Source organism: Durio zibethinus, chromosome 7 (genome assembly GCF_047325235.1).
Source record: "Durio zibethinus cultivar Kanyao isolate XHJ-2024 chromosome 7, ASM4732523v1, whole genome shotgun sequence".
NCBI classification, from domain to species: domain Eukaryota; kingdom Viridiplantae; phylum Streptophyta; class Magnoliopsida; order Malvales; family Malvaceae; genus Durio; species Durio zibethinus.
Genome location: NC_143168.1, coordinates 20,357,687 through 20,381,578, shown reverse-complemented (window position 1 = coordinate 20,381,578; position 23,892 = coordinate 20,357,687). Strand labels below are relative to the sequence as shown.

General features: G+C 33.2%; 3 protein-coding genes across 4 annotated transcripts; all 3 read right to left on the bottom strand.

The window, feature by feature from the left end:
* Positions 1-1,482: 1,482 nt before the first annotated feature.
* Positions 1,483-4,172, bottom strand: LOC111277766 (Prefoldin chaperone subunit family protein). Its single transcript, XM_022864185.2, has 4 exons — positions 4,014-4,172; positions 3,869-3,922; positions 1,947-2,016; positions 1,483-1,850 (listed from the first exon to the last, which is right to left on the bottom strand). The coding sequence occupies exons 1-4, from the start codon at positions 4,068-4,070 to the stop codon at positions 1,804-1,806; spliced, it is 228 nt and encodes a 75-aa protein (XP_022719920.2). The 5' UTR covers positions 4,071-4,172; the 3' UTR covers positions 1,483-1,803.
* Positions 4,173-6,336: 2,164 nt separating this feature from the next.
* LOC111276951 (protein LYK5-like) lies at positions 6,337-8,651 on the bottom strand. The gene has a single exon (XM_022862941.2). It carries the CDS (start codon positions 8,548-8,550, stop codon positions 6,547-6,549), a length of 2,004 nt encoding a protein of 667 aa, XP_022718676.2. The 5' UTR covers positions 8,551-8,651; the 3' UTR covers positions 6,337-6,546.
* Positions 8,652-17,892: 9,241 nt separating this feature from the next.
* LOC111276948 (mechanosensitive ion channel protein 10-like) lies at positions 17,893-23,548 on the bottom strand. 2 transcript variants are annotated; one of them, XM_022862934.2, is made up of 5 exons: positions 22,166-23,548; positions 19,682-19,805; positions 19,074-19,367; positions 18,778-18,980; positions 17,893-18,324 (listed from the first exon to the last, which is right to left on the bottom strand). In XM_022862934.2, exons 1-5 carry the CDS (start codon positions 23,398-23,400, stop codon positions 18,060-18,062), a joined length of 2,121 nt encoding a protein of 706 aa, XP_022718669.2. In that variant the 5' UTR covers positions 23,401-23,548; the 3' UTR covers positions 17,893-18,059. The 2 variants fall into 2 exon arrangements, with proteins under 2 accessions (XP_022718669.2, XP_089619903.1); XM_089763777.1 differs by lacking the exon at positions 17,893-18,324 and adding an exon at positions 18,335-18,423 and having other exon boundaries at positions 22,166-23,514.
* Positions 23,549-23,892: the final 344 nt, after the last annotated feature.

Here is a 23,892-nt window from a genome sequence, read left to right as displayed (position 1 = left end):
AATGAAAGAAAAAAAGGAAAAAAATTGAGTTATCACATAACATTAACAACGTTAAGCTATTTTTGCAAAATTTATATCATGAATATTTTAAAAATAAAAACTAAAAGACAAAAACAAAAAGGAAAAGGAAAAGACTAAAAAAATTAACTCTGAATGCCACGTAAACACCTCTATTGGTACTTTTTTTTTTATAAAATTATCTAATTAGGAAAAGAAGAAAAGAAAAATATAAAAAAAATTTTAATAATTATATTAAATAGATCTCACAAAAATTAAAAATATTTATTACATATAAAAAAGAGAAAATAAGAAAAGAAAGTAAATAAAAAAGTTAGAAAGAGAAAAGAAAAAAAAAAAAAAACCTTTAAACATGCTATCAAATGAGTCCCAAAAAAATATTTTAAAAATAAAATATTTTTAATAAAAAATAAAATTAAAAAAAAAGCTTAACATGGGTCACTTAAAAATTAAAATACCAAGATTTATACATAAGAATAATGCCGTATAGTTTTACTCAGTGTGCTTTTTTTTTCCCCAAACTATAAGGTTATCTAGTCAAATCTTAAGAATTCAACTTATCCCTTATTCTATTATACCTAATTCTATATAGATTTGATTTGATAGTTCCTCTGCCAATGTATCTATTTTGTGTCATCTATTTTTTATCAAATATAAAAATTATCATATCATAATTATTATTGATAAATTAAATATAAAATACTTTTTTTATTTTATCAAATCTATATATAATTTTTATTAATATTTTAAATCATATGACTTCGTATTTTTTATATAATTTTTATATTATATTATCTATCATATTTAAAATTATCATGCATAATTCTAAATTAGCAATTTTCATATTATGTGTAATGATGATGAATTTCAATTTTCATTCAAGAATCATTATAATTTTTGGAATACCGTTCCAATTGGTTCATGAATTTCTACGCCACTCAAATTTTCATTTTGAACCAAAAACTCACTCTGCCAATACTTCGTTTGACTGCATGTCTCCAACTCTGGAAAAAAAAAAATTTCTTCATTCTTCCGTCCTTTTTACAGTTTTTTCTCCCTATTGATATTGAAGAGCCAAGAGTATTTTTAAAGATTCCATTGTTAAAGGTTTAGAAAATATTGCTTACCATCAGCAAGGTTAAAACACCAGGCTTCTCTTTAATGTTGTCAAGAATCCCCTCCAGGTGTTTCCTGGAAGCATAGTTCCATTGTTAAGAATCCCTTCCTTCTTCCTTTTTACAGTTTTTTTTCCCCGTCTCATCTTTCATTTCTCCTGTCAAACCTCACAGATTTCTCTGCACGCCGTCTTTCCTTGACCAGCATGCAACAGCCAACATCGGGTCATCCGTCTTTTTTTTCTAATCTTTCATTCACATTTTCCCCAACATTATTACTCCAAATTTCTCAACTGTTAACATTTTTCCCCAAACAAATCACCACGCTACGTATGTACACACACAAGTCTATGAGAAAAGGTTGAAAGATAAGTTTCATTGCATTTACTCATTAAAAAGGGGAAATGTTCAAGTCTCACTCCACCTTTGCGTGTTGCATTAAACCAACAATAGACAGGTAATCTTGAAGAAAAGTTTCACCTGAAAATTTCAAGCCTCATTCTTCGGACTTGTAGGTAACAAATGAAAGGCTTCAATCGTGCAGAAAATCCCTGAACTTTATCATCACACCTGGGAATAGGTGGTGGTGCATCTAAGGCAGCAAATGTAGTCAGGAAAGTTGAAACCAACATAGCCAAACCAACATAGCCACATAGGCTGAGTATAATCACTAGGAATTCAGCTTTTCTAGCTTAGCTTTTGCCAGATCAAATTGTTCTGCCAGATATTAACCAACCAAGAAGGAAAACTATATCACTAAAGCGGTATAATCCCAAAGAAGAAGATTATGCAGTGAAAAGAAAGATTTCTTACTTTGCTCGGATGATTTTGCTTTTTGAATAGTTGTGCGGAAAAATAAGTGCCCATTTCTCTGGTAGACAGTCTGCAGTCACAAAGACAAAATATCATATCTGGTACATAATCAGAAGCAGCTGCTTTAGTTTTATTTATTTATTTATTTTTGGAGTGGGAGCATTATGTTACTTTATATTGAGAAGAATCCGATTAAGAGTTTATTGATGAAAACTAGACAAAGCAATCCCATCATTAGATTAGATTAAATCATTGGATCATATATGTTACAATTGTAATAGACCTTGCCGCATGTTAGACTCTCCTAGAAAGTTTCTGATGCTCCCCATTGAAAGAATTGAAAGTTATTTTCCAAGTTGAAAGAATGTAAAAAGGGAGTGTCTCAAATTAATTTATGCACCTACAAAGAAACTGAGTGTACATTACAACTTCTGCTTATTTTCCTACTTCATCCACAAAAAAAATGATTTAGTATAATTTTAGTATGTGAAAAACCTGAAGATTAAGGATGCAGTAACTGGCAACTTATCAACATTCAGCACTATATAAGAATACAACATAAAGTTGTTGAATGCACCGAGAGGTGAAGCATTGGAAAGGGGTATGATTGTCTACCAAGTAGAGTGCACCTAATTCTTATAAGTAATCAGATAATGCTTTCATAAAATTTGCTATTTCCTATTTGCAAGAAATTTTTTGGCTCTGCAATGAGAATATATCAGTGTCTCATTGGCAAGCTACTCAATTCATTAGGAAACTTTGAGGACTCAAGGTGAATTTCTCAAAGTGCTGCCATAACCTTCTCTTTTATAACAAAGAGATCCATCAGTGTCTAGGAAATAACAAGTCAACAACCTTCCACTGGCTTCTCCTGAATTACAAGAGATCTTCACCTAATGTTGGAATTCAAACCTTATGTTCTAGTACCAAAAGATTTGCTTAATCCAAAGAATCAACAATAGTGAGCTTGCTGATCCATCAATTCTGGATCAACATCATTTATTATATGCAGCAAAACAACCTTCCAATCCTTTGTAACTCCCCTGCATAATTTTTTGGCCCTCTCAAGCCAGTTCTGTGAACAGCATATAAGTAGTTCTTCTAACTTAGCTATCATTATCATCAACATTAGCAAAATCTAAGGTATTTCCTAATGCCAGATTCCAGTGATCAGCACTTCCTAAAAATTCCTATCCAGATAATGTCATAACTAAAAAAGGGCCCTTTCCCATTCTGCAGTCAATGTTCAACAAAGGTAATGAATTCTTCCTTCAAAGTTAGAGATGCTTATACTTTCTTGATTTGTCTAAGACATTCTATACGAACCTATTCACAAACACATCATCCTGTCACATTTGAAAAGCACTTTTCACGGTTACCAATAGCATCATAATTGAACTCTAGCAAAATCAAGGACTCCAAAAGAAATACATGAAAGCCCAAAGTCCCTATCTCTCTGGTAAGCCCTAAATTAACAAACATCCTTATAACAACACAACAAAATGTGCCACCTATAATGGTTACAATAACCACCTATATCAACACAACCCTACAAGTGATACAAAAATAACTGACATCAAACTTAGATTTCCATCAACAAGGGAAAATGGCAACGCCAACTTAGCCGGTTTCCATTAATTCTAACTCTAGAATATAAAAGCTAAACCATGAAGAATTCCCAATGCCAATACACATTCTTACCATTTCAAATTTCAGATTGAAAATGTCCCAGTTACATGCACCTTTCAAATAAAGAGCATGTACAAGAATAAAAAATAAGAGAAAAAAAATTTACAAGAGATAAATTGGTAATCCTTGTTAATTAGAAATGAATCACTGTAAGCAACAAAAATAAAGTCGAAAACTTTGAAGAAAACATAAAGAGGAAAAATGGGTCATTGTTGAATTTCATTAATCTGTACCCGTGAAGGAGAAAGATTACTGAGCTCTGCTATTGCAACTTCATGGGTTCTTATCTGATAGGAAAAAAAAAAAAGAAAAAAATAAACCCATTAATGTAAAAGCATGAGATATAGAAAAATGAATAAGAAAATAAAAAAAAAAAACCTGCTTGATTAGGTCGAGTTTGGGATCTGTAGATGCGGAGGATGAAGTAGTCGCCATGGGTTGCTTCTGTTTGCCCTCCTTGCGAGCGAGGTATAAGCTAGGGTACAAGCCCACCGCTTCTAGAACCTAGACTGCTAGTAGAAAATGAAGACATTCTTTTATAGTGAATTTTACATTGTGGTAAATAAAGAAGAATATAAAAAAAAAGTTTAAAAATATTTTATTTCAAAAAAAGAATATAAAAGAGTTTGAAGTTTTTTGTTGTTAGTTTTACTAATTTTATTTTGTTTTTGAATCCAAAATCAGTTTTTTTGTTTGAATATAAAGAAAATAATATTTTTTAATAATTAAAAATTATGATTATAATTTTTTAATTAATAATAAACTATTATCCAGTCAAATATTTTAAAATCCCATTGGTAAGAAAAGGAATTGCAATCCATTGATGCAAAAGATCACATCTAAAATTAAAAGTTGGGTTGCAAAACAACTTTATATGCTATTACAGTTCAACTCATACAATCTTTAATTTTCAATATGCAAAATTTAATGGTGCAAACATTTCATCTTGCCTTAGTACATGATAAAGAAGATTAATTAACTTTGCCTAGCTTTCCTGTGGAAAGGGAAAGTAGGAATTGCTTAGGGAACCAGAGTTAATTGGAAAGCAATTTGTTATCTTAAGTTAGAAAAAGGATTAGGACCCAAAGATTTAAGATCTTGGAATCAAACTTGCCTCCTGAAGAACATATGGTCCATTTTCATAAAAATTGGTTCATTATATATTGCATGGTTTGAAACTTATGTTCTAAAAGAAAAAGACGTTTGGCAAGTCCCGATTCAATCGAACAGCACCTGGAGTTAGAGGAAGTTGTTGCTAATAAAGCAAATTGCTCGGCAGTTCACTTAGCTGAAAAATGGAATAGAAGTTTGGCATTTTCCAAATAATAGCTATTCTGTTGCTATTGTATGGAAGATCCTTTGGCCTAAGCAAGAAAAAGTCAGATGGCACAGGCTAATATGGTTCACATACCATATCTCTAAGCACTCATTGATCTCTTGGATGGTTATACTAAATCAGCTACCAACCAAAGATAGGGTGAGAGTCCGGTGAATGGAGATTTATGACAGGTGCAGGTTATGCAAGAATAAAACAGAAATAAGGGATCATATGCTCTTTGGCTGTGCATACTCAAAGAAAATCTGGCAGGGGTTGCTTCAATTATGTAGAATTCGTAGAGTGGAGAGAATTCGGATTCAAAATTAAAGTGGGCAACAAATAGATTGAAGGGGAAAAGCATTGATATCCATCATTTTGAGACTAGCATGGAATGCCAGCAGACACCACATATAGAGGGAAAGGAACCCAAGAATATTCAAGCAAAAAAAAAAAAAAGAGATAACAATGCAACTGCAAAATCGAATTAAAGATGATGTTTGAATACGGTTAAAGGGGGCTGAGCCATATTACTGTAGATACAGTCAATAAAGAGTTATGTGATGCTTGGAACCTAAATGTGATTATGATAGAATAACCTGTTAGTTAAATGTACAGTCAATTAGATAGTTATTTTATAGTAGAACTCGACTTGCTTGGATAAATAAAGTACAACATACCCAAAAATAAATAATAATTTTCCTTGTACTTTTCAATGAAATTATTATACTTGTGAATTTTCTTGAATTTTATGTCTTTTTAATATTCAACAGGAATTGAAATCTCATAAACTAAAAATCAGTACTTTTGAATTTTTATTTTTAGATACATGAGAAAAGAATTAGACTATATGTTTTCTCTAAAGAATTAGACTATATGTTTTTTTTAACTTATTTAAAAAATACAATATTCACTTAAATTACTTGAGCTGATGGTAAAGACTTCAAAGTTTGATAGATATTTTAAATTTGACTTATAATGCTTGTAAGTTGAAATTGCTGCATTTAAATCCTAAGACTAAATATACATAGCATATCAATTAGCAAATCATTCTTTCTTTGATGTAAAGGCTCTGTTAATAGATAAAAACGAAAGAAACAAAAGTTTTAAGTCTGAACCAAAGGAAATTTAGACCAACGAATTTGAAAAGACAAATTTTCTTGTCCATAGATCCACCATCCTTTGCCAAAAATTAAAAAGGAGTGGTTGATTTGCTCTCCTTTTCATGTATGAAGCACTTCAATATAAAATTTTATTCACCAATAGTTCTTGGAAAACCTAAAACATGGAAGTACCAGAAATTTTTTTATTTATGATCTCTGATTATCCTATCTTTATTTTTTCTCTTATATTAACACGGGAAATAAAAACCATAAAAACAAGTAGTGGGAAAATTATTCATGAGTATATGGTATTGCATTGCATCTCATATTTCACATTGGACATACAAAGGTACCATAGAATCTAATGTGAAAGCTGTCTTATACACTACTATGGTTGGAAAAATATCACTACCATCCCCTTATTTTATTTTTTGCCTCCCTAGTTTAGTGCTTGACCTTCACCAATGTAGTTGATTTCACACTGTCCAACTCTCTACCTGGCACTGCTTAGAGATGTAGAGCGTTGAAACTCATCAGAAGGATCCCAATCCAATGAAGAAGATAGAATCTTAGATAGAGTGACCAAAACTTCAGACATGGAAGGACGAGCATTGATATCATGAGCAACACAAATTTTAGCCAGTTGAGCCATTGAGAAAGCCAAATCCAGGGGATATTCAGGCCTAAGAGAAGGATCAATGAAGTCCTTGAGCTTCTCTCTCACATTATCCCCTTCAAGCACTCCTTTGATAGATGCAGATAACAACTCCTCTCCTTCATTCTTTTCACCATTTGCAGCTTTTTTCCCAGATAAAAGCTCCAATATAATAACCCCCAACGCAAAAACATCAAGCTTGGGTGTGATCACGCCATTTTCAATGTACTCAGGAGCCATATAACCTTGAGTGCCAACCACATGTCTTGTCAACTGCATTCCACCTTCATTATTGTGCTCAATAGTTCTTGCCAATCCAAAGTTAGCAACTTTGGCTCTAAAGTTAACATCCAAGAGAATGTTACTAGTCTTCAAATTCTTATGAATATGTGGAGGATTTATGTAGTTATGTAAATAATTGAGTGCATCAGCTATATCATATGCAATCTGAACTCTTTGCTTCCATGAAAGAGTATATGAAGTTTGTAACTTGTTGGAGTGAAGCCAATCACTTACTGAGCCTTTATCTGCATACTCATAGACAAGGTAAGTGTTTCCTTCATGTACACAGAAACCTGAAAGCCTGATAATGTTAGTGTGATTGATCTTCTTCAATAAATTGATCTCTGAAGAAACATCCCCTTTCATTACTTTCACAGCAGCATCGTCACCTTGGAAAGAACCCCGAAATACTGATCCTTTAATTCTGTTAGATTCACTGAAATTCCCAGTAGCAGCTTTCAAGTCCTCGTATTTGTAGGGAGTTAAGGATTCGATTGCATAACGAACCCCTTGGGAAGATATTGAAACAGACCAGGAGTTTCCAGTGTAATTTGCTGAATCCGGAAAAGGTTTCAGATTGGATGGTGGTTTTGGCGGTGGCGAAGCTATTGGCCTGGCCTCGTGAGTTTGGCGTTGACGTCTGTAGAAACAGAATAAGAACCCTGCTAGACCAAGAAGGAGAAGGGAACCGACTCCAATTCCAACACCGATGAAAACCCATTTCTTGGAAGACTTAGATTCTCCAACAGGAACAGTTGGTATTTGAGTAGCTGGAGCTGGAGGTGGGGAGGTTTGAGGCAGTTCAATATTGGTAGGCTCATTAGAAAGTGGCACCAAAAGGGGCGTAAATGGAAATATAATATCATCCTCAGATAGCTCATTGGCATCCAATATACTTTTCTCATCAGCACCAAAAGTTTTAGCAATTGAAGAATAGCTATCACCCCAAGCAACAATGTAAGAAAGCAAATATTTTGCACCAGCTTGGATTTGTCTAAGAGTAGGACAAGCACATCTAATAGGAACTACAAGTTCATCACCAACCTTTAATTCCCTATAGTCAATGGGATTTTGAGCTTTCATTGCCTGGCAAGTTGTAAGACCCTGATAAGTATCATTAGAAATGGAAAAGTATGTCTCAGAAGAAAACTTGATGCTGTAAGAAGCATTGTGCTGGTAATAGCTGCCGCTGCTACCGCTGAAACAGGAGCAGTTGACTGGAACAACCACCATTGACTTGGGGGTAATTGCTGTAATATCAGCTGAAAGGTTGTTTATAGAGGAGATTTGGGTAGCTTGAGCTCCTAACAGGTACGCTATGGAGACAGCTGTATTGTAATAAGGTGGTTCTGATCGGAAAATAATGTAAGATTGACATGATCGCTGCTCACCATTGCAGGAATATCCTCTTGTTATATTGTTGTCTTTGCTTGGATTTTCACAATCGAGCTGCTGATTATTTACATAGCCTTGTTGAGCTTGTGTGAATCCAAGTAGAAACAACAATGGAAGTAGCAAAAAGGGAAAGTAAAATTTTTGCCAAGGTTTCAGTTTCGCCATGGAAAAGATCTGGTTTTTTGTTCTCAAATGGAGATAAGAACCAGAGGAGATAAGGAAAGGAGTGTTTTTTATTGGGAGAGTCTTGGGAACGGGGACCCAATTGTGCATTTAATATGACTGGTAGGAATAAGAATTTAACGCGGTTTGTTTAGCCTTTTGCTTGGACTTTTCTAAGTCCAGTTGTCCATTTAGTCGTTAAAACATCATTGGATCTTTTTCCAGTTTTTCTACCCTGTTTGTTTTGTGAAAATTTGTGGGCTGGACTTGGAATTTTTTAGCTGCCATCATCATGTAAGGACTTTCTGTTCATCTGCTTAATGCTTGATTTTATATTATTTTTTCTGTTTTGCTGTTTTCTGTTTGAATTGGAAAGCAAATTTGGAATTTTGATGGATTCAGCCAAATAATTGAGCCGTGTTAGATGGGGGAAAAGAATTTCTACTTACAATATTAACTCTGTTCATATTATTCAATTTAAGAATATTGTATCAAACCTTTGGTTAAGGGTGATCATGGACTAAAATAATTGATCAGAAGTTAACCGAAGTGTCAAATGCTGTCAAGGGGGTGAGTAGAGACATTTTTCTAACAGATGGAAATAAAAAAAAAGTGTACTGTTGACATCTTTAGTCAAATCATTTCCTATATTAAATTTAGGCAAATACACTTTGGTCCAACTGGTTGTTCAATTCCAGGCAAGGAAACCTTCTGCGAACTTGCCCTCTTGCTTTGCTATTATCCATCCAGCAATGCTTTTGACTTATCACTAGTTACAGGTTCCATATTTATTATTATTATTATTATTATTATTATTATTATTATTATTATCATCATTTTGCATTTGCATCACAAGATTTTGGATTTTATTAATCAATTGCTTGATTTTGAAATGCAAGATTTATGCCTGATGTGGTACCTTTTTTGCACTTTAGTTATCTGATGTAGTGTTTCTTGAAGGCTTCTATTTTTCTGTTTTGGGCCTTTTACTAGGGTTGCTCTGTTTATAAAATGTGCCATTCTTAGGTGTAGAAGATTTGTCTGACTTCTAGTATCATAACTAGCATTGTTTATTTGCTCTAATAAACTGAATCATTGATTTGCTTTGCATTGACCAAATGCACTAAGTTTGTTGAAACGCTACTTTCTTTAGGAAGAATGTTAAATTGTTAATGGCATGATTTTGATGTCGCATTCAACGCATCATCAGCAGTTAGTTTCTTGAGTCAATTATGTTTTGAGGCCATTCTATTGATATTTGCTTTTTTGATGCTGACTTTGTATCTTCAATATATAAGGGTTCTAGCAACTGATGACATCAGAGTGTTAATAGATCTTATAATTTGGGTTGAGATTAAGGAATATTTATCCAAAAATAAGATGGGTGTATTCTTGGTCCAAATCTATTAAATAAATACAAAAATAAAGTGGGTTGTAATAAAAAGATTGTGTTCACACTAACTAAAAAAAAGCATGAATATAGATGGGAATATGATAAGATTCATTATTATGTAATCTGCAGAAGTAAATGGGTTCACATGCAAATCCCTTGATTTTAGGCATAATTTTAGCAATTCAAAATGAAAGTTTCCATGCTTGCATATATTTTTTATTATTATTTGGTAGAAGTGAGAATAGAGTTTTCTTTATTTTTAAGCAATCTTTTAGATTGTTCTTCAAGTTTTGTATCTCTCAGGTGAATTTTTTAGAGTAGTGAGCTTTTATTGTTATACTTTCTTGATTAAGATTTTCAGGATAGTGTTTCTGTATCCTTTATTATCTAGTCTTGGTGGTAAACTTTTATCTCTTTTAATCCAATAATCATATTTTACCATTATTCGAATCATTGTGAGTTATCTTCTTTATGAGTTTTTCTATTTACAGTTAATCTTCTCATCTTAAATATCAATCTCGACATCAAATTGGTATCAAAGCTATGGTAAGTCATCATCAAGCACCAATAAAAGAGGTTGAAACCAATGCAGACATTGCAGCAATTACCAATGTTGATCTAAAAGATGCCCTCATAGAGGAGATGTGACAACAAATCCTTTAACTACAATATTAGCTGCATATACATGAAGAAAGAGAGGAGATAAAGAGGCAATGAATGAGGAACAAAGAAGATGAAGGAGAAATCAATCCATACCATGGAAACAATAGTGATTCTGATCATATCACTCTATCTCACCCACAATAAGTCAAAGACTATCTATACAGAAACCAACTTTAACTTATCATATTCAATCCAAAGTTAGAGATTCTTGAGTTCGAGGGAAGATGCAACCTAAAGAATTCTTAGATTAGCTATACACAGTGGAATGCATATTTGAATACTACAATACCCTTGAACATCGCAAGATGAAGTAGTGGCCATCAAACTCAAAAAGCATGCATCCTTTTAGTAAAAAATTTGAAAAAACAAAGGGAAAGAGAAAGCAAGAGAAAAATTGTAACTTGAGAGAAGATAAAAAGTGAGTTGAAGAAAAAGTATCTCTCAAACAACTTTTGACAAGATGTCTTCCTTAGGATCTATAACTTAAAGCAAAAATATCTTTCAGTGGAGGAGTATACGGTTGAGTTTGACCACCTCATATTAAAATACGAATTCGTAAAATAAGAGAAATAGATTATTGCCTAGTATTTTAGAGGATTAAAGATTGAGATCACTAATTTGGTGTAGCTACAACCTTATTGAACTTTCAATGATATATACAAGCTTGCCCATAAGGTGGAGAGATAACAAAAAAAGGTTCGTGGTAGCAACTTAAGATTTGGGTCCCGAAAAGGTTATATCAATAAAGGTGGCTCATCCAAAATTATTGTTCCTTCTAAGCTTATTCCAAAGCAGCAAAAAAAAAAAAGATAAAACCTCAACAAGCAAGCTTCAATCTAATGTACAAACTAGAAAGTGTCTTAAGTGTCAAAGGCTTAGACACATTCTTTTAGAATGCCTAAATAAGAAGATTGTAACTCTAGTAGAGGAAAACTTGGAACAAAATAAAGAGAAGCTATTGAAGAGAATCAAAATCTTGAAGAGGAGGAAAAGGTAACCTAAGACAATTATGGAGCATCCTTAATCATACAATGCAACTTAAGTACTACACCTACTAAAGAAGAAGATTAGTTGTGTAAAAATGTGTTTCACACTTGGTGTACTGCCCATAAGAATGTATGTGATGTTATAATTGATAGTAAAAATTTTGAAAATGTTGTTTTTACCTTTATAGTGCAAAAATTAGGCCTCAAGGTAGTGGATCACCTCTCCATATAAGCTGGTTTGGCTGCAAAAAAAGAATGAAATCAAAGTTAGAAAGAGGTGTTTATTCTTTTTTTTATAGGAAAGTAATACAAGGATGAAATGTGGTGTGATGTAACTCCAATGGATACTTACCATTTACTGCTTGAAAGACCTTAGCATTATGATAGAATGATTATTTATGATGGTTATCACAAAACTTACACATTTATGAAAGATGGATGTAAAATCATCCTAGGCCCTACAAAGCCTATGGTGATGTAAAAACCAATAAAAGGGGAAGAAAGCAGCTTGTTTACTAAGACCAATTACAAAAAAAAAATTAAGATGAGTGGTATTTTGTATGCATTAATATTGATTAAGGAGAATAAATATAATAAGAAGCCCCCTATAGTGATACAATCATTATTGACAGAATTTCAAGATGTTGTTCAGAAGGAGTTACCAGCTAATCTATCACCAATGAAGGACATTCAACACTGTATAAACCTTATCTTAAGAGCTGTTCTACCTAACAAGATAACCTATAAGATGAGTCCTAAAGAGCATGTAGAGTTATAACGCTAAGTTGATGAATTGATAAGAAAAAGAATGATGCATTAAAGCATGAGCTTTTGTGCAATCCCAGCACTTTTGGTGCCTAAAAAAGATGGATCATGATGCATGCGTGTGGATAGTAGGGTAGTTAACAAAATCACAGTTGACTATCATTTTCTTATTTTACATTTAGATGGCTTACGAGACCAACTACATGGAGCAACTATTTTATCCAAGATAAACCTACGTGGTGGTTATCATCAAATCAGAATAAGGCCTGGAGATGAGTGAAAAATAGCTTTCAAGATAAGGGATGGTCTTTATGAATTGATGGTAATGCCTTTTGGTTTATCCAATGCTTTTAGTACTTTCATGAGATTTATGAATCATATCTTTAAACCTTATATTGACAGATATGTAGTAGTATATTTTGATGATATTCTAATGTACATCAAAGATAAAGACAAACATTTGAATCATCTACATCAACTGTTTTGCATATTAAGAGAACAAAAACTATATGCTAATTTTAAAAAAATGTAGTTTTGTACTTCTAACCTTGCGTTTCTAGAGTTTGTGGTGTTAAAAGAAGGAATAAAAACGGATCCCAACAAGGTTAAGGCAATTTTAAATTAGCCAACACTAGCATCTTTGCATGATATCCAAAGTTTCTACAGCTTTGCATGTTTTATAAGCACTTCATTAGGAGTTTTAGCCTCATCATGGTTCTCATAATTGAATGTTTGAAGAATGAAGCTTTTAAATAGACTAAAGAAGCCCAACATAACTTTGAGCTCCTTATCAAGACCAAGATCCCTGAAGTTCTCATCTTGTCCCTACTAGACTTTGATCAAGTGTTTGAAGTGGAATGTGATGCATCCAATTCTAAAATAGGTGTTGTTTTAAGTCATGGAGGAAAGCCTATAGTATTTTTTAATGAGAAACTCAATGAAGCCAAGAAGAAGTATTCAACTTATGACAAAGAGTTCTACGTCATTTATAGGGCTTTATTCCATTGGATTCAGTATCTTTTTTTCAAGCCATTTGTCATATATTCAGACCATGAAACCTTAAAATTTATCAATAGCTAGCATAAGCTCAACTGAAGATATGCAACTTGGGTGGAGTACCTTTAAGCCTATAACTTCACTATCAATATAGATCAAAAACTTAGAATGTGGTGGCAGATGCTTTGAGTGAAAACATTCTTTATTGAAGATTATGGCTATTGAAGTTATTGGATTTGATGTGATCAAAAGGCTCTATGAGACAGATATTTACTTTAGTCAAATTTAGAAAGAATGCAAGTAAGGACCACACAACCAATTTTTGTTATATGATGGATATCTCTTTAAGGCTAACAGCCTTTGTATTCTTTCATGTTTCTTGAAATAGGCCTTAATCAATGAAGCTTATGATAGTGCACTAAGTGGACACTTTAGAAGAGACAAAACATTTGCTCTTTTGTAAAACAGGTCTTATTGGCCGAGAATGGAAAGAGATGTGATGAAACATCTTGAACGATGTAGAGTGTGCCACATTGTCAAGAGTCATGGTCAAAACACAAGATTGTCTACTCCACTACCCATACCTAATACTTTTTGGGAAGATGTTAGTTTGGACTTTGTAATTGGACTGCCTAAAACTTAAAGGAACAAAGATTTCATCATGGTGGTTATGGATCGTTTTTCCAAGATGGCCCATTTTGTTTCTTGTACCAAAACTATATATATTTCTCATATTTCTTATCTGTATTTCAGGAAAATTTTGAGGCTATATGAAGTTCTTATATCCATGTTATCTAATCGGGATTCCAAGTTTCTAAGTCATTTTTGGTGCACCTTTTGGAGGAAACTTGGCACCAATTTCAAGTATAGTTTTTCTCATCATCCTCAAACAAAAGTAAACAATTGCAGTTTGGGCAATCTTCTAAGAAATTATGTGAGAAAGAATATTAAGTAATAGGATCTTATTTTAACTAAAGTAAAGTTTGCCTATAACCTGTTCACCAAGCCAAACCACTGGTTGTAACCTTTTTAAGGTGTTATATAGTAAGAACCCAATAAGCCTTTTAAATTTTGTTCATTTTCCTATTAATCAACAATTTAGTGGAGACGTAGAAAAAATAGCTAAGGGTATTAAACAATTGCATGAATAAGTGAGAGCTAAGATTTTGTAACAAAATGAGAAATACAAAAAAGCAGTAAACAAGCATCGAAAATATGTGGAGTTCAAAGAAAGTGATTTGGTGTGGATTAACTTACAGAAAGAGAGATTTTCTCTAGGGAAGTTTGGCAAATTACAACTTAAGGCAAATGGTCTATTTAGAATTCTCCAACGTATTGAGGAGAATGTCTACAAGATAGAGCTTTTCGACACTTATGGAATATCTTTCACCTTCAATGTTGCTGATTTGTCACCTTATCATGGTGAGAAGACTAATTCAGACTTGAAGATAAGTCTTTTCCAACCATAGGGGATTGATATCGGAGTGTCAACATATCTTACAATTTGGGCTAAGACTAAGGATGACTTATCTAAAAATAAGATGGGCCTATTATTGATCTAAATCTACTAAATAAATGCAAAAATAAGGTGGGCTGGAATAGGGAGATTGTGTTCACACTAGCTAAAAAAGAAGAGCATGAATATGAATGAAAGTATAGTCAAAATCATTATTATGTAATCTGCAAGAGTAAATGGGTTCACATACAAATCTCTTGATTTTAAGTATGATTCTAGCATTTCAATCTAAAAGTTCCCATGCTTGGAGGGATGTTCTTAGCCTATATATTTTCTATTATTCTTTGGTAGAAAAGAGAATAGAGTTTTTTTTATCTTTAAACAATCATTAGATTGTTCTTCAAGTTTTGTATCTCTTAGATGGATTTCCTAGAGTGGTGAACTTCTATTGTTCTGTATCTTTGATTAGAATTTTTTGGATGATGTTTCTATATCTCTTAGTTTCTAGTTTTTGTGGTGAACTTTTCTCTTTTAATCCAATAATCATATTATGCCATTATTCAAATTCTTGTGAGTTATCTTTTTTATGAGTTTTTTTGTTTGCAGTTAATTTTCACATCTCAAACATCAATTCTCAGCATCAACTGGCAAGGTGAGAGAGTGAATCTACATGTTATTGGCTAAATTTTTGTTCAAAGTTATATTACTCCTTTGCCGACTATCCCTTGGATTAGTTGGGGAGGTGGTGATGGGATCAAGAGAGCTTAGGTGCGTAATGTTCTCTTCAGCTATGTAGTTAGATAGAGGTTTAAGAGTACATTAGAAACTTCAAAAAAAAAAAAAGAAGTTATATTAGTCCTTCAACATTTCACAAAATATGAGGCAGTGCATTCTGAACTACGATTCTATGCAGTCAGTGACACACCATCAGGTGTTGTATGATGCATATTTTTCATGGGAAATCGTATGGTTTAATCTGATGTTTATCATGTTTTTACTGATTAAATCAGGAACATTTGGGTAGTTTTTTTTCTGTAGGGAATCTTTGATTTGTGGAAGGTTTTCAAATATACGTTCCTTGTTTCCTTTTTTGGCAACAGAGAGACGAGCTTTTGTCATAGGAACTCTGGCTGCTTGTTTTTACGCCATTAATACGGTATCCCTAGCGGCATCATTTAGTTTCATTTATAGATTGCTATACTGCATTTCTGGGAAAGATTCAGCAATTGTTGCTGCCAAGGGAACTGTATTGCATTAAATAGTTTTATGTCCCATTCATAATCCCTGATCATCGTGATGGCCTAGAATCAATGGCTTAAAGAAGCTTTTATGCTTGCACAACCTAAGAATATTGCTGAAAATAACTATCCAATGGCAGCTGGTAAACTAGTTAGTTTCTGTTTTAGTTTTGATACATTTTTTACTGAGTTTTTAGTTATGCTCTGTGTTAGTGATATGCACATTAGAAATGAATGTCTTTATGTCTTCAGGTTATGCAGCTGAAACATACATGAGACGGAAGACTACCTTGAAATGTGAGAGTGCAGTAGATCATCCCATAAAATCTCTTCAATTGTACATAAGCAGTAAATTGATAAGGTATGTTTTGATTCTGTTTCTGGTAGTTTCCTCGTATAATTAGGATTTTTTGATGAGGCAAATTCCTTCGCTAATGACAGTTGGATATAATATACTCCTAGGTTGCTGCTTGTTGAATTTTGATAGCCTAAACAATTTCTTAAATTTAGTTTAGCACATAACTGCATTTAATAGTAACTGTAAGTTTCTAGCAAACCCTATTCCTGTTATGCTTCTAACATGAACATGGTGGCAACAAGAAACGAATCAGATAGCCATTTATATTTTGCTGTCTGACGGGAATTGGAAAATTATTCATGTCTCCTTCTGACTATAGGAATAAGAACAGCTTAAAAATTGACTTGGTGACCTTTGATGCTGGGGCAGTTGATCACAATTCAATTAGCAATAAGAAACTGATTTCTTCTCAACATGTCGTTACTAGTGCCTGCATGGATATCTGGAGCTATTTTAAGAGTTATAGAAGTATTATATACCTATTTCTTACCGTCTTTTAAGTTCCAAATAATGCTTATTTTCTAACTGTTTATTCTAGGTCTTGAATCTAATCAGACAAAGTTGTGTATTTTACTGCCTTTTGGTATCCTTGTTTTGTTAAATATAAGTTATCAGCTTATCATTGAATTGAATCAAATTATAGGTTAAAAAGTTGCAAAGGAAGAGTAAAGGTATACTGAACAAGAGGATTTTGTGTCCTTTACAAAGCTTTTACCTGCTAAGCTAGTATAGATTTGTTGGTAGATAATATAATTAAACACATAGTGCCCATGGATTCTAGATGGCAAAGACGGTTCTTCACCATCATTAAAAAACCATTAGAAACTTAAAAATAAGTACAGGCCTCAAAGTAAAAGAATATACATAAAAGGCATGCTATGTGATGCATCTATGTCATGCTAAGATGAGTTGGTGACTTTGGTTGAGTGTGGGAACAGAGATGGTTTGGCATGTCATGAGGAAGAAAGAGAGAAAAGAGCTTCAGGCCGAGTGGTCGAAGGTGCCAAGTTTAGGCTCTGGTCCATGAGGAGATGGTTCAATTTCCTTCGAAATTATTAAAATGGTCTAATTTTAATCTATAAATAAACACCAACTTATACTTACTGATCTTAAACTACAGTTTATTCAATAGTAAATTCTCAATGAGATCGAGTTAAGCTAGAGCTCAAAAACACATAGGCGTCTCTGGCAAACCCCTCAAGGAAATAGCCCATCATTTATCGGCATTCCATTGTTTTCCAACATTTTTTTACCTAGGAAAAAAAGGGTTCCCCTACTTTCCCTGTTTTAACTCTATGTTCCTTGCCAATAACTCATCCATTTATTGGCAAGATAACTATCAACTGAAATACATTAGGTACAAGAAAGTCTCGTATCACAAGCTATGCCTATAGATATGTCTGAGAGAAGCTCAGTCTTCATAGAATCCAGTAAAAATAATGATCTTTGCCACCTAGGTTCAAATCAAAGGGATTGAAGACCAGGATTTCAGTAGAGAAGTTATATTCCGGCTTTAATTTAGAAAAGACAGCCATCTCTCAAGTTAAAAGGAAGCAAGGATAGTGGCCACAACTTTATATCAACAAACCTTGAGTCATTACATGTATAGGGGAAATTTTCTTTTGCATCTTGATAAAATAGATACATATCAGTAATATTACATCACCATTCTCCCATTGGGCATATTCACCTGCGTGAGATGAACCTCTTGAGGCAGGAGATGATACTTAATATTGAGAGCCTCAAAAATCTTCTTCAATTCAAAGACAAGCTCTGATCTACGAGCACTCTTTTCACCAAAGTTTTGATGGTTCATGGTATGCTGAACAAAAAGACCCACCTTCATCTTGTCCATGTTCTCAATCTCCTTGAATATCACAGTGTGTTTTGGACTCCAATATTTTGGCTTGCTCTCGAGATACCTGCATTCATGTAATAGTTAATGTTTAATTGTTTTAATTCATTAATTTTCTTCCATATTGGAATTTGGACTCCAATATTTTGGCTTGCTCTCGAGATACCTGCATTCATGTAATAGTTAATGTTTAATTGTTTTAATTCATTAATTTTCTTCCATATTGGAATCATAGAACTAAGTAGTTTTAGTTTCTTAACACTGGGGGTAGACATTTCACATTAGAATCTTGCTATAGCTAACTTGGGTTCATAGGCTTGTGAGAGTAGCTCTATGTTCTGAGTAATTAATGATTTGAAGTTCTGAACCTAGAATTTAACTCAGTTGATTCATGCAACCACCCTTAAAAGGTGACATCCAGTGGGTCTGGGATTCAAATCCCAGGCTACCACCTTCTTTGTAAATACTATGAACATCAACGATAAAAGCATCACTAAAAACTTTTAAGGTTAACACTTACAATTGTATAGCTTTCTTGAGAGCATTGACATCTTCAACAGGAGTTGAGACATCAATGGTGAAATCAACACTGTCTCCCATGTCAGGGCTTCTTCTGAAATTGCTGATAGGCTTTGTAATGAGAACAGAATTAGGATAATATATCTTCTCCATGTCATATCTTAAGAAAACTGTTGTCAAAATGTTCATCTCTTCCACAATCATCTGCACCAAAACCCCAAAAACATCACATTTGCAAAGAAAAAGAAAAAGTTTTAATGTCTATCCTTGCGTTGTTTGTCTAGAAAAACTCCTTACCTGAACTCCATCGATGACACAACGATCACCAACATCAAAAGGGTGCATAACGAACACGAAAATGATGGATTCAAAGATGGTTTTGCAGGTATTTTGGAACATGAATCCTACAAGCAGCAACTGAGATGTAACAACAAAGATAACCTTAATTGTGGCAACCCCCATTACAAGAAGGGAAACCACAATTATAATCACTATAACAATTGCACTTGCTAATCTGTGCAGCTGTTGGACTGCAGTTTTGGTATCGTTTAAGGAATGAGCCAATGCTTTGCGCTCCACATAAGCATGTACCTGGCAAAGAGCAACATTCATCATACTGTTAGAGAAAAAAAGAAAACAATTTTGAGTAACTTTTTTCCTAATTAATCCGAATTTGAAGCAAACTTCTAATTATGATTAATTGTTCAAATTCTGATTAATTGCTTGTAATTGTCTTAATTTCCTATATCTTATAAGTAATAAGTTTGTAAGATATTTATGTTGGTAGCCTAATTCCTTTCAAACCCGTAATTTTCATGTGTTTGACCAGCATGCATATCATCTGAATTATTCTCAATTGGCTATATGTGGCTAGAAAATATAAAAGGTAATTGATGCTTGCTTACCACCCAATTTCTGAAGGAAGATTTTGAGATCTTTCCAGTCTCAAGGGCTCCTTCAAACAAAGGAAATATGGTATGCACTTCTTCACTATTCAAGAACCTCAATAGATCTTCCTCTTCTATATACCTAACCCACAAAGAAATCAAAAGAAAAAGTTACAACAGATAATTATGCACTAGTATTGGGGGAAAAATAGATTATTCCAAATTACTAGCTCTTATTTATTATTATTTTTTTTAATCTTATCTCATTAAACTTCTAGATTGATCAACTATTAAAATATCCTTTTTCAAAGAAAAAATTGACTATCAATTAAGTTTTACCTTCTTTAATTGTTTTTAGAGAAAAGAATCATACATAAATCTCTAGCCACACTTCATCTACCCTTACTTCTTGAGCTAAATCCAAGTAACATCAATTATGTTACTAAATTTGAATACAACATTATTTAGTATGAAGAAAATATGTTTGTCTGATTGATTTTTATTTTTTTATAAAAATTTATTTTGGCATATATAAGAGGTTGTAGTTTGAAGATAAGAGGTTAAAAATGTTGAGTTTCGAACTACAAATTTACTGAATGTTATTTTTTTAAAGTGATTAAATGAATCAATTAAATTAAAATTTGAATTCTTGCACGGAAAAATTTAGGTGAGGGAAGGTTATCTTATTTCAAGGGTAGGGCAGCTGCAGATTTCAGGACCCAAACATCGGTATTTATGTGGTGTATTTTGGGCACGAGTCACGACAACTAATTAGCGTGTGAAATGAATGTATTAAACGAGTGTATATAAATTTTTAATAAAAAAAGTGCTCTTTCAGATAACCACTTGGTGATCAGTGTACATGTCCACTGCACCTATATGCGCACTTTCTATGCACCAGATTTAATTGCTCAGGCCCATTCATCATCTTCCTTTTATTTCTCTTTTCCCTACAAGAAGTGATCACTTGCATTATTGGAACTAGCTAGCTTGGCATACTACAAATTGTCTCTAAACATGGGGACAGAAAATCAATAAAATAAGAAGGAATATTTTATAGTTATGCATTTGAAAAATTATATAACTAGAAGTCCCCACTTATACTCAAACCTCATTGCAAGTTGTGAGTTGAAATTCTTGATGAAACTGTTTGTCATTCATTATATTGCAGTTAAAATCATAATTTTACAATCTTAATCTTAAGTAAATATAATTTTTTATGAATAACTTTCGTGTATTTAAAATATTTTTAAAATCATTATTTTATATATCGAAGATGAAATTTTAAAACTTCGGAAGTAAATTCTAAGGCCAAAATATAAGACAATAATAATATATCTTTAATCCAAAATCATTACAAAACTTTAAACCTTAAGTACAACCTCAACAATTTGAAGAAAAGGACAAAGCTACTTCTTGCAATTGTCAGCTATAGTGTATTATAAATATAGAGTTGACTATCTTACAAATATAGACTGACACTAAATTTTTTTAATTATATAAGTGAAGTTAAGATATTACAAAATATTTTGTTTTTTATTATTTTAAAATTTTTTTTAATATATATTAAAGATTATGTCATACCTTACAAATCTTGCATGTAGAAATTTCTTATTAATATAAACATATGTTAGACAAAAAAAACACATAAAAAAGGTAGTGAAAAAGTTATGAACATGGTAGGGATAGTAAGAGCGAAGAGAAAAAGAAAGCTGTACCATCTATTGACAATGGACAATTCCAGCTTGGCCAAGGGTAGTCACTAAAGAATATAATTTCCTCTATTATTTCTAAATTATTGAATATTCCCCCCCCACCCCCCCCCCCCCCCCCCCCAAAGAAAAAAACGAATGATTAAGATAGAAAAGAAGGGTTTCAAATCTACACTTATATTTATGTGTAAAGAAATTGCAAAATTAAGTAAATTAATCATTATGCAACTCAATTGTTTATCCTTGATTGCAAAATATTGGTTAAGTTTTAATTTTTAAATCAACTTAATTTTAAAAAAAGAATATATTAAACCTGAAACTATTGAAAAGAATTTAGACTTTAACATATAATTTTGATTCAAAATTCAAAACCCTTTTTCCAAAATTATTAATAGTTTAAAAAAAATCAAAAGGGGAAACAATGTTTGACAATTTTTATATTTGGATTATGAATGCAACAAACAGATCATGGCGACAAACAGACATCATAAATTCATGTACTTCATGATGACAGGAATTTTTGAATGTTAGAAATGAAATAGATAGTTGGGAACATATTATGTTGCATGCATGCTTAATTATGAGCCAGCAATTAGCAGGCTGTCACCTTATAAGAAAAATGGGAAAAAATTGGAACTTGAAAACTTAGGATTAATTGTAACTGTATGAGTCGACAGATTTGTGTTACTTGAATTCCATTGAGTATAATTTTCATAGTTGAACTTAATCCGAGAAAAGAAATAAAAATATGGGAAAAAAATTCAGATGGGACAGATTAGGAGAAACTTACTTGGCCCCAGGTTTGGATACATTCTTGAAGATCCTCTGAGCACATGTCCAAGCCTCCCACTCACTGTTAATCTCCGACTCCCCAGCCCCAAAATCATCGACCCTCCTGGAAATCGTCGACAACCCCGATGACATAACGTAGTTCACCAGCCTCTTCACGCTCCATGCGGTAGCTCTGCCTTCCAAGCTAAGTTTCCTCAGCTTCTCCATATCAATCCTTCTCGACCCTTTCTTCGACACCGTTCTCACCATGCGTCCACTGCCTTCCCTCAGCCTCGCAGGCATAGTTTTAGAGTGCCTCAGTCCTCGCTTTCGAGGCAATTCCCTCTCAGCTTCGTCCAAGGGAGGACCTGATAGTGCTTCAAGGATATAGTGATGGAAAACACTCTCTTTCATTCGATCAAAGAAGGTTGCTACGTGAAAAGATGAAGCTAGAACCTTGACCAGGACAATTTTAAGTAACCATATTGTGGCTCCCGTGAGAACAGCTATGAGGCCAAGGAAAGTTTTTTTTACCACAATGTTTTGTTTGTGAATATCAGGGAACATGATCATCCAACATAAAAGAACTAACCCTAACCAAGCACAATTTTGAAAGGTTTTCCGTAATCCATACACGAAATATAAAACCTTTTCACGAAGCATGAAATTTCTTTCTATGAGGAAAACCATGAATCCCACTACCCAAACTGAGACCAAGCGTCCACAAAACAAAACCATGATCATCAGACACCATTTCCATAGCTCTAAACCCCAAGTAACATGATGTTTGAGAGACTGTAGAGTTAGAGAACAGATTAAGCAAGTCATGATAATGACAAACAGAATGAACTCAATCAAGACTCTTTTGTTGATCTTTGTTTTCCTTCTTCTTCTATACTTGGCTTGTTTAGTATCCTCATTACCTTCTTCATCTTCTCCTTCGTCTTCGAACCACTCATCATCGGAGTCAGTGGACGAGATGTCCTCGTGAGGGTATAACGGTTGATTTTCTTCGGATTCAGGGATGGTTTTGGGAGTTAGAGGGAAGGTAGTTTCAGCAAAACGAGCTCTTGGTTTGGAAAAATTTAGACGGCGAAGAGTTTTGGTTTTTGCAGGGGATTGTGGGACAGGATCCGTAAGGTTAACAGTATCTACATGAGGAGGTGATTCTTTGTGTTTCAAGTTTGGTTCATCCATGAAGAGGACTACTTGATCTGAATTGGGTTTCTGTTTGTTTTGGTTTTGAGCCTCCATTAAAGCTCTGACAAAGCTATCCAACCAGCGATAAAAAGGAGGAAGAGAGTACTGGCTTGAATATTTTCTCACATAAGCAACAATGTGGGCGAGATAGTTAAAAGTAACAAATTGAACCGAGTGAGTGAGTGAATGGATGAGAGAGATTTGGTATAAGACAGTTTTAAAGGTAGAAGGTAATGATTGAAGGCATTAACTACGAGAAAACAAAGGATGAGAAGAAGGAAATCTTTTGAATTTTGAACCTTCTTTTTACTATGGAATAGTTGTTGAAGAAACATTTCTTGTTGAACGCAATTATCACGTGCATTTTCTTTACAACATAATTTTTCATTGATTAACCAGTAAGTGGGGTAATGTTTGTTAATTCTTTTTTAAGCAGGGGAGGTAATTGCCAATTTTAGGTTTTGTTTAGGAGGTAAGGAGAAGTTAGTTTTTTTTATAAATTCTTTAAGTTTGATATAAATAAAGATATTTAAATTAATTTTAAAA

What these genes read in the sequence shown, in the direction of transcription:
- LOC111276951 (XM_022862941.2), bottom strand. Translation starts at nt 8,550, where the DNA reads ATGGCGAAACTGAAACCTTGGCAAAAATTTTACTTTCCCTTTTTGCTA.
- LOC111276948 (XM_022862934.2), bottom strand. Translation starts at nt 23,400, where the DNA reads ATGGAGGCTCAAAACCAAAACAAACAGAAACCCAATTCAGATCAAGTA. An exon ending in GTATCCAAACCTGGGGCCAA is followed by an intron (nt 19,806 to 22,165) that starts GTAAGTTTCTCC and finishes TTTGTGGGTTAG; the next exon opens with GTATATAGAAGAGGAAGATC. An exon ending in CTTCCTTCAGAAATTGGGTG is followed by an intron (nt 19,368 to 19,681) that starts GTAAGCAAGCAT and finishes GCTCTTTGCCAG; the next exon opens with GTACATGCTTATGTGGAGCG.
- LOC111277766 (XM_022864185.2), bottom strand. Translation starts at nt 4,070, where the DNA reads ATGGCGACTACTTCATCCTCCGCATCTACAGATCCCAAACTCGACCTA. An exon ending in AACTCGACCTAATCAAGCAG is followed by an intron (nt 3,923 to 4,013) that starts GTTTTTTTTTTT and finishes TTTTCCTATCAG; the next exon opens with ATAAGAACCCATGAAGTTGC. An exon ending in AGCAAAATCATCCGAGCAAA is followed by an intron (nt 1,851 to 1,946) that starts GTAAGAAATCTT and finishes AATATCTGGCAG; the next exon opens with AACAATTTGATCTGGCAAAA.